Raw genomic sequence first — 10,000 nt, forward strand, 5'->3', positions numbered from 1 at the left:
GAGGGGGAAGAAATAGAAAACGGCGAAGAAGAAAAAGAAAGATTAAGGTGGAAGAGGCAAGATGACGATGAAAAGCTAAAAAAGGAAGGAGAGAAGGAAAAGGAGAGGAAGAAGCGAAGAGGAGGAGGAGGATGACCATGCGCATTGATCTTAAAGACGAAGAAACCTCGAGAGAAGGGAAAGGGAGGCTTCCGAGGCCGCCGCAGGGGCGTCCCCGGCGAGTGTCGCAGGCGGCGTCAGCCCGTCAGCCGCGATCATTTTGCGGAGAGAGGACTGGTTGCACGCTTTAATGAGGGTCATTAATTACGCAAATGACAGGCCTGAGTAAGCACCATTTTATCGACTTCACGCAATATCGAACATGATAAATCAAGGTGTAGAGACGTGCGAGGGAGGGAGGATGAGGAAGAAGAGAGAAGAGATGATAAGTAAAAACAAGGAGAAAGGGACGGTGCAAGGTAAAAGGAAGAAGGGGAATAGAGAGAGAAGAATTAGTTAGAGATATGAAAGTGGGAAAGCAAAATAGAGAAAGGGAAAAGGGGAAAGACTGAATCTTTCTTAAAAAACGAGAGACAATAAGGAGGGAAGGAGGGAGGTGCTACATTTCACGCCCTCGGTCGACGCGGGATTCGACTCATCGACGAGATTGAGCGCCGATTACCTCGAGTTCTTCCACGCAATCGGACGCGACGTAAGTGGCCGCGACTCCTCGACTTCGGCCCAACATTTGGCCTGGGGAGTGAGGGAGGAGGAGGAGGAGGAGGGGGGAAGGGGGTGTCCAGGAGGGGGGAAGGAAGAAGAAGGGGAGGAGGGGAGAGGGGTTGGAGGAAGGGGAGGGGAAAGGGTTTCTAGGATGGGGGAAGGGAAAAGAAGGGGAGAGGGGTAGGAGGAAGAGGGGAAGGGAAGGGGGTTTCTAGGATGGGGGAAGGGAAAAGAAGGGGAGAGGGGTAGGAGGAGGAGGGGGAGGGAAGGGAGTTTCGAGGAGGGGGAAAGGAAAAGAAGGGGAAGAGGGGAGGGGTAGGAGGTGAGGGGGGTGGGAGCTTCCAGGAGGGGGAAGGGAAAAGATGGGCTGCGTTTCTAGAAGTGTAAACTTGAAATGAAGGGAGGAGGGAGAAAAGTAGGGAGATGAGCCGTGGGAAAAGGGTGAGAGAGGGAGATGTTGAGGAAGAGAGGGATGGGTAGAAGTTTCAAGGAGGAGGGGTTGTGGCAAGGGGGAGGAAGGCTAGGAGGCTTCCAGGGAGGGGGGGCAAAGGAGGGGGCGGAAGGGGAGAAGGGGGGGAGAGGCAGAGGAGGGGGCAGAAGGGGAGAGGGGGGGAGAGGCAGAGGAGGGGGGGGGGAGAGGCAGAGGAGGGGGCGGAAGAGGAGAGGGGGGAGGGAGGCGAAGGAGGGGGGCGGAAGAGGAGGGGGGCATCAAAGTCGAAGCTACTGAGGCATCCCTAATTTTAGTTAATTGTCCCGTACTTGGATGCTGCCTCGCGGAGCCTTAGGCGGCAGGAGCAGGAGGCCGAGGTACGCGTGAGTCGCTCTTATTCGCTTCATTCCACATCCTGGCCCCTTCCCCCCCCCCCCCCTCCTGTCTTCCTGTCTCCTCCTTTCTCCCCGCCTCGCCTTCCTTTTCTTTCTTTATCCTTCTTTCTTTCCTTCCTTCTGGCGGCCCTTTGCTTTCGTTTGCTTTACTCCCGTTTTGTTTTCTCTCCCTCTCTTTTACCCTCCCTTCTTCTTCCATACTTTGTCTTCCTCCGCACTTCCTTACGTTCCTCTTCCTCTTCATCACTCTTATCTTCCTCATCCCTTTGCTTCTTCTCGCCCTCCTTACCCTCCGGCACTCTTACTTACCCCTTCCCTTCTCCTTCTCCCTTCCCTTTTATCGCATCCTTCCTTTCTCTCTTCCTTCCTTCCTTCCTCCCTCTGCTTCCCTCTCTCATCCTTCTCGCCTACTCCTCCTCCCTCTCTCTCCTCCCTTCTCCCTTCTCCTCCCCTGATCTTGGTCCTGTAAAAAACATCCGAATGAAAATGAGAATTTCCTTTGTGCATTTCCTCTTTTTTCGTTATTTCTTTTTGAGGGGGCGGGGGTCTACTCTGGGGGAAGGGACTTTGAAATATAGATTTTTTTCCAATCGCCAGTTTGGGATTAAACCCCCATTCATCCCAAAGCGTAGGATGCAAAGAGCAAAGGAGCGAGGTGGGTCAAGTCGAAGATAGGAAGGGGGGGGAGGGTAGATCGCTGTTAGTTGGCTTGTATGTGTCCATTTGGCCAGGGGGTCGTTGGCGTATAATACTGCAGTAATTGGCCATTAGCTCTAACAATTGACTCTGGCCTTAACTACATCGTCTGTGTTGTTGTTCAGTTGTCGATAGTCCTTCGTGATCCTAAAGAGAAGGGGGAAGGCAAGGCGGATGGGAACTGTGCACGTGGAGGCTCTCCTCTCTGCTTTTGATTCTCTCTCGGTTTCCTTCTGGCTCTCTCTGCCTGTCCCCCTCTCTCCCTCTCCCTCCCTCTTACTTTCCCTTTCCCTTTTCTTCCTCCTCTCTCCCTCACTGCCCCTTTCTCTTTCTCTACTTTTCTCTCTTGCCCTTCCCTTTTTATTTCTCTTTCCTTTCCTCTTTCCCTCTCCATCTCTCTCTCCTTTCCTCTCTCCCGCTCCATCTCTCTTTCCCTTCCCTTCTCCCTCTCGCTCCCTATCTCTCACCTCTCTCTCTCTCTCTCTCTCTCTCTCTCTCTCTCTCTCTCTCTCTCTCTCTCTCTCTCTCTCTCTCTCTCTCTCTCTCTCTCTCTCTCTCTCCCTCCCTCCCTCCCTCCTCCCTCCCTCCCTCCCTCCCTCCCTCCCTCCCTCTTCCCATCTCTCCTTCCCTCCCTCCCTCCCTCCCTCTCTCCCTCCCTTTCTCCCTCTCCCTCTCCCTCCCTCCCCCTCCTCCCTCCCTCCCTCTTCCTCTCCCTGTCCCTGACCCTCTCCCTCTCCCTCTTCTTCCCTCTCCTTCCCTCTCCCCCCCCCCCTCTCTCTCTCTTTCTCTCTATCTCTCTCTCTCTCTCTATCCATCTCCCTCTCCTTGCTCAATCTTCTTTCCCTCTCTCTCAACTTCATCCTTTCCCTTATCTTCTCCCCTTCTCTCTTCTCTCTCCCTCTCCCTTTCTTTTTTTCTTTCTTTCCCTCTCCCTCTCCCAATATTTTTTTCACACTCAAAAAAACTGAAAACAGGAAAGACAAAAGAAAGACACATATTAAAGAAAATGGAAGATAAAGTCAAAGATGACATACAAATAAATGCCTTAAAAGTGAATAGGACAAGAAGAAAATGATTAATCAGAAAAACGGTAGAAAATAATGTTCAGAAACAGAATACTATTAAAAGTTAATCAACAGAATACCATCAAAATAAAATAAACAGGATACCGTTAGAAATAGTGATAATGCTAGTAATCATAAGAAAATCGAACAGCCAAAAGATGAATTGTTAGGCCAAGGGTTGACGCCAAATCACAACACGCCCCCTTCACAGCTGGTTTGGCTGGGCACACAACCTCAGCGCTGTGCCGCCAATATTTATCCTGACCCTGGAAGCTTTGCTCAAAAACGAAGTACCTTTTTGCCCATGCGAGAAAAAGGGATCTTTGGGTCGTGGCTTGGCTTCGATCTTGCTTTGGGAAAACGAACGGGGCTTGATCTGGTTTGCCTTTTTTAGGGAGGGCGAGGGAGGAGGGAAAGGGGAAAGAGAAAGGGAGGGGAGAGGCCAGGAGATAGAGGAAGGATTTCAAAAGGAGACGAGGAAAAAGTGATTCAGGAACCAAAAAAAGAGGGAAAGATATGTAGATAGGTAGGTAGAGAGAGTGATGAGAAGGAAATAGAAATCTCAAAGGAAAAAGAGAGGCGCGCAAAGAGAAGAAAATCGAGAGAAATAAGCGAAGAGGAAAAAGGAGGAGGAACGGGGAAAGGTAAAAAGGAGAGATGAAGGGAAAGACTAAGGAAGGCGAAAAGGACAGCTAGCCTGACAGAAGGGAGAAGGGAGCAGCTGTTTCCTTGGTGACGGATTGAGTGGCATCCTTGAGAAGGAATTTCATTCTAGGGAATTTAAATATATTTGGCGAGGTGAAGGAGAAGGAAGAGAGGAAAAGCAAGAGGAGGAAGAGAGAAAAATGTGAAAAAGAGATTGAGTGAGAGAGGAAAAAGAGAAGAGGTAGAGACTAAAGAGGGAAGAGAGAAAGAGAGAGGGAGAAGGGAAGAGGTGAAGGAAAAGAGACTGAGAAAAGACTTCAAAAGGATAAAAAAAAGGAGGAAGTAATTAAGGAAGCGCAAAAGGGGAAGATATGTAGATAGGTAGATAGAGAGATTGTAATAGAGGAGAGAGGAGTAAATCGCAGAATCGCAGATAGAGAGAGAGGAGAGATGGACATAAAGAGAGTATCAATATACTTCCTGATAAGAAAAAAAAGGCATAATGTAGCCACCGCCCCTCCCCCTTCTTAGAGCTGGCCTCCCACTTTCTTGAATATTTTGACAAATTATTAATGTTAAATTCAGTTCTGTATTCTGTGGGATAACGCTATCACTACTAACCACACTAACAAACATGCCAAAAGCCCTCATACACACACACACGAGCGATCACACATACATGTACGCAGGAAAATTAATACACACAGACACAAAGACACGCACACGCTCACATACCCACGCGGTCGTACATAAAACAACGCGTATGTCGGAGGTACAATCTATTTTCATGGATTTTCTTCGCCGCTCTCTCCCAGATGCCCGCGGAGGCCGATCACATTTTTGGCGAAGGAAAAAAGACAAATCAATCCATCATCTCCCCTCTTTTCCCCTTACGCCTTCCCTCTTCTTTATATTACTCACGTCGTTCTCCATCTCCCCTTCTCTGGGCTATATATATTTTTTTTCTCTCTCAAGTTCATCCTCTCTTATTATTTTTTTTTTGTTGGTTTCTGCCTCTTTCCCCTCTCCCGCCTTCTCCCCACCCCTTCTCTCTCTCTCTCTCTCTCTCTCCCTCTCTCTCTCTCTCTCTCTCTTTCTGTCTCTCTCTTTCTCTCTTTTTCTCTCTCTCTCTTTCTCTCTCTTTCCTTTTCCCTGTCTGTCTCTCTCTCTCTCTCTCTCTCTCTCTCTCTCTCTCTCTCTCTCTCTCTCTCTCTCTCTCTCTCTCTCTCTCTCTCTCTTTCTCTTTGTCTCTCTCTCTTTCTCTCTCTCTCTCTCTCTCTCTCTCTCTCTCTCTCTCTCTCTCTCTCTCTCTCTCCCTCTCTCTCTCTCCCTCTCTCTCTCTCTCTCTCTCTCTTTCTCTCACTTTCTCCCTCTCTCTCTCTCTCTCTCTCTCTCTCTCTCTCTCTCTCTCTCTCTCTCTCTCTCTCTCTCTCTCTCTCTCTCTCTCTCTCTCTCTCTTTCTCTCCTCTGGCTTCCCGCTTTTCAGTTTTCTCTAATTTCACCTCTACTTTCTACCCGCTCTATGGATTTCCTTTCCCCCTTTTCCCTTTCTCTTCCTCTTTCCTTTTTTAATTTCATTTTCCATTTCCATCTCTTTGCATCTCAGTTCTCCCGTATCTATTTTCCCTTCATTCGTCTTCTTCTATCTTTACCTAAGCCTCTCTCTGCCTGCAACATTTATCCCACCACTCTCTCTCTCTCTCTCCCTCTCTCTCTTTCTTTCTCTCTCTCTCTCTCTCTCTCTCTCTCTCTCTCTCTCTCTCTCTCTCTCTCTCTCTCTCTCTCTCTCTCTCTCTCTCTCTCTCTCTCTCTCCCTCTCTCTCTTTTCTCTCTCTCTCTTTCTCTCTCCTCCCCTCTCCCTCACGCTCCCTCTCCGTCTCCCTCTCCTGTCTCTCTTTTCCCCCTTCCTTCCATCTTCCCTTCCCCTTTCCTTCCCTCCAACCATTCAGCCCTCCTTCCCTCTCTTCATCCCTGTCTCCCTCCCTCCTTCCCCCTCCAACCTCCATCTCTTCCTCTTTGTCTCCCTCCCTCCCTCCCTCCCCCCCACTCCTTCCCCCTCGCCCGCCTGCTCCACCATGCACAATACTTCGGGGAGATTGTGGGTGCCACTCTGCCTTATCGGGAAAACACCCAGGCCACGGTGCCATTGCCGAGGTGGGGGGGGGGGGGTAGACGCGGGAGGTGATTGTCATAGGGTGAGGGAGAAGGGGGTAGCAAGGGGGAGAGGGGAGGGTGAAGGAGTTAGACAATGTGAAGCTATCGCGTATAACGTGTTTATGTGTATACATATAGATAGGTAGGTAGATAGATGGACAGATAGATAGATAGATGGATAGATAGATAGATAGATAGAAAGAAAGGTGGATAGATAGATATAAAGAGATAGATATAAATAGATGGATATGAATAGATAGCTAAGGATAGATAGATATGAATACAGATGTATATGCATATAGAAAGTAAGGCACAAATATATATGTAGATAGTTAAGTAGATAGGTACAGATAAATGTACAAAACATGTTATATATATATTGCATGTCTTCCCATGTCATCTAGACAGTTCAACCTCTCAATCCATCACTTTCAAAAAAAAGAAAAAAAAAAAGCATCGATTTCCCATACGTGTCCTGATCTCCGCCAATCACGATCCGCCAATCAAGGGGGGGGGGGGGCAGAAGGGGAAAGGGGTAGGGGGGAGGGAGGATTTAACCCTTTCACATCTAACCGAAAACATATTTTTAGTCGATATGGAACACAACTTATATGTCATTCAGTATGTAGATTTTTTGCTGTTAATCTGATGTAACGTAGTTTTGTTTGTTTGTTTGTTTACAAGTTATTATGATTTTTGTCATTTTTTCATTATCATAAGAGTATTATCATTATTATCATCTTTGTCAGCAGCATTATTTGATGTTACTTTTATTAGGTCTGTCATTATTATGATTGTTATAATTGTTATCATCATCATTATCGTTACCATCACTATCATATCAACAATATCATGCTTGTTTTCATTGTTCTTGTTTAGTATTATTATCTTTGTCATCAACCTCATTATCATTATTATTGTCATTACCATTGTTATTTTTTTATGATTGTTAATATCATTATTGTTATCATCATTATCACTTTTATCTTCATCTTCATCATTATCATTATCATTATTATTATCACCATCATCACCATTATCATCATCATTATTTTCGTTATGATCATCGCTATGATTACTACAAATATTTTTATTATTATTACTATTATTTTAACGTCATTTATAGTAGTAGTGTTAGATTTGGTATTAATATTAGTATTATCAATATTATTATTATCATTATCATCATTGTTATAATTATTATTATTACTATCATTATTATTATCTTCATTATTATTGCCATTATTAGTATTACTATTATCATTATGATTATCATTATCATTATTATCATTTACATTATCATGATTACCGTTGTCTTCCAGCCTCTCATTTTTGTTCGTTTATAATCAGTGGACTTAATGGTATCTTAATCAAGCATAAGATATTCATTTTTCATTATGTATTCAAATGTTTACCTCGTCCATAAGAATAGCAGAACTGCAATACGCTATAACAGAGATAGTAACGACAATCCAAAAAACAATTCTCTCATATAGACGTAAGGCTTTTTTTTTTCAATTTTCCTTTCTGGTTATTAATAAAATCTTGTCTATTGTTGATTATCATATTGTTTAGACGTAGATTGCAATTGCATAAATTATTTCAAATCCATTTATTCCTGTGGTAATTACTCAAATTTAATCTTCATTCATTATAAATTCACAGCCTTTTCCTCCATCTATACGAATAATGATGAAACATGTCTAATTAATGCCGCTTTTCTAATCAGTTACAATTTATTACAATTAAATGCTAATATCTGGTGTTCATAAGATGCTCAATAACTGACGATTACACAGATGATCTAATCCACTGTAATGTCAGTCACCTTGATTGGCATTTTATTACATCTCTCATGAAATTAATTAGGAAGTGCTATTAAATCCCTTTCCCATTCTCTCCTTGTCGATACTTGTTTTGACATGAATTATTTTGCATATGTATTATTTTTTTCTCTCTTGCCAGTTGATTAGACTTGTTCTTGATTAATCATTAATTCATGATGAACTTCTCTATTCCATATTTCATCGTCGACTACTTTTTCATACTTATTCGTAATCAGTGTCCATATTTTCCCCATTTCCGGACCCTTGCTTTGACCTAAACTAATTCTGATTAGATTCTTCCCATAGAGCTAATTAATAATTCACCTGAAGTAGGTAATCACCAGCTGAAGCTAATTGTCAATGCTCCTTCTGTTTTTCTCAAGATTCTTGTTTTCATACCAGTTATGTTTTGGTTAACATTTCCGCTAATGAACCATACCTAATTAATCATTAGTGGCTAACCATCAGTGTTTTTATGGCGCCCTAGTATAATGTCATTATGATTCACATTTATGAACTTAATTGCTAGACGTTTCATTCTTATCTAAATATTCTCTCCAGTGAATCACAGAACCGAGTCATTAATAATCATAATTGACAACTATAGCTCTCTCTCTCCTCTCCAAATTCTCACTTAGACTTTTTTCTCCAATATTCCCTAATTTATCACAATTATTTGATCTCCAGCTTCTCCAATCATTATTTAATCACAAGAGCAAGATCGAGAACCAATCTTAATTATTGAATATGCATTTTTTCCAATTAATTATTGAATATCCATTTTCCAATCACAATTATTGAATATCCATTTTCCAATCACAATTATTAAATCTCAAATTTCTTCAACCACAATTATCTAATCTCCAACTTCAACCGCAATTATTGAATCATTAAAAGTTGATACCCAATCACAATTATTGAATCTCCATTTTTTCCAATCACAATGACTAAATCTCAAATTTCTCCAACCACAACCATCTAATCTCCAACAATCTCCAATTATGGAATCTCAAGTGTCTCCAACCACAATTAACTGACCGCAATTATTGAATCAAGAACAGTTTATACCCAGTGCCCTCCCCCTCCTCCCCCAGACCCTTGCTCCGACGTGACGTGCCCCGAGCGACAGATCTGCCAGCTGGACCGCGAGAGGAAGCCCAGCTGCCGATGCAATGACGTGTGCACCAAGGACTACGACCCCGTCTGCGCCTCCGATGGGAAGACGTACACGTGAGTCCGTCGGTGGCTTTGTTTGGGGCTGATTTTGTTTACTTTTTTTCTGGGTTTGTTCGCTTGATTTTTGTTGGGTTTCTGTACATGATTGTCGTGTTTTTTTCTTTTTTTTCTTTTTTTTCTATTCTTTTAGTGTTATCTGACGGAGTTCATTTTGGTTGATTCCACCAATGTTATTCATGTTTAGTTTATTGTCAAGAACAGTTCGTTTGTTTTTTTCATTTCTTTTCATTTTAATGGCATATCTTCTAAAAAAAACGTTTACCTTAATCATTCATCACAGAACAAGAGGAAGTAAATGAATAAAGTCAAAGCACAATTTCTTCATATTTCATAGGTGATCCCCCTATCCCCCCCCCCTTCAGTCCCTAGTCCCAGCTATCACAAAATCTCCTTCCGTGCAGTACTATCAGACTATCTGACTATTGCAACATTGCAGGAACGACTGTGCCATGAAGGTGGAATCGTGCAGGTCCAGGAAATCTCTCTCCATCATCTACCGCGGCTCCTGTGATGTCGGTAGGTCTATGTGGTCTGCTATGTTGTTATGTAGGTTATGGGGTGCTACATAGGCCAGGTTTTCATGGGAGGTTGAGCGTGCGGTATGAATATAACACATTAAGTGGTGCATGTTTTATCTCATTAGGTTTTAGTGTAATTTTCAGTTTTCTTTTCTCTTTCTTTTTTATTTCTTCTTTTCATTCTCTCTCTTCTTTTTCTTCTCCTTCTCTCCTTCTCTCTCCTTCTCTCTTTTTCTCCTTCTCTTTCTCTCTCTTTCTTTTTTTTGTCATCTGGAAGACGCGGAGAGCAGTAACCTTTTATGATGGAAAGTTTAAAGAACATGAACCCAGAGAA

General features: G+C 43.5%; 1 protein-coding gene across 5 annotated transcripts in view; it reads left to right on the forward strand.

The window, feature by feature from the left end:
• The window catches only part of LOC113807270 (agrin), a 419,514-nt gene that overhangs the window by 371,308 nt on the left and 38,206 nt on the right, over positions 1-10,000 (forward strand). For all 5 annotated transcript variants that reach the window (XM_070143152.1, XM_070143154.1, XM_070143153.1 and 2 more), the window contains exons 5-6: positions 9,007-9,142; positions 9,585-9,664. In XM_070143152.1, coding sequence (XP_069999253.1) covers positions 9,007-9,142; positions 9,585-9,664 — 216 coding nt within the window. The remainder of the gene's footprint in view (positions 1-9,006; positions 9,143-9,584; positions 9,665-10,000) is intronic.

The sequence above is a fragment of the Penaeus vannamei genome, chromosome 30 (genome assembly GCF_042767895.1).
Source record: "Penaeus vannamei isolate JL-2024 chromosome 30, ASM4276789v1, whole genome shotgun sequence".
In the NCBI taxonomy this organism is placed as follows: domain Eukaryota; kingdom Metazoa; phylum Arthropoda; class Malacostraca; order Decapoda; family Penaeidae; genus Penaeus; species Penaeus vannamei.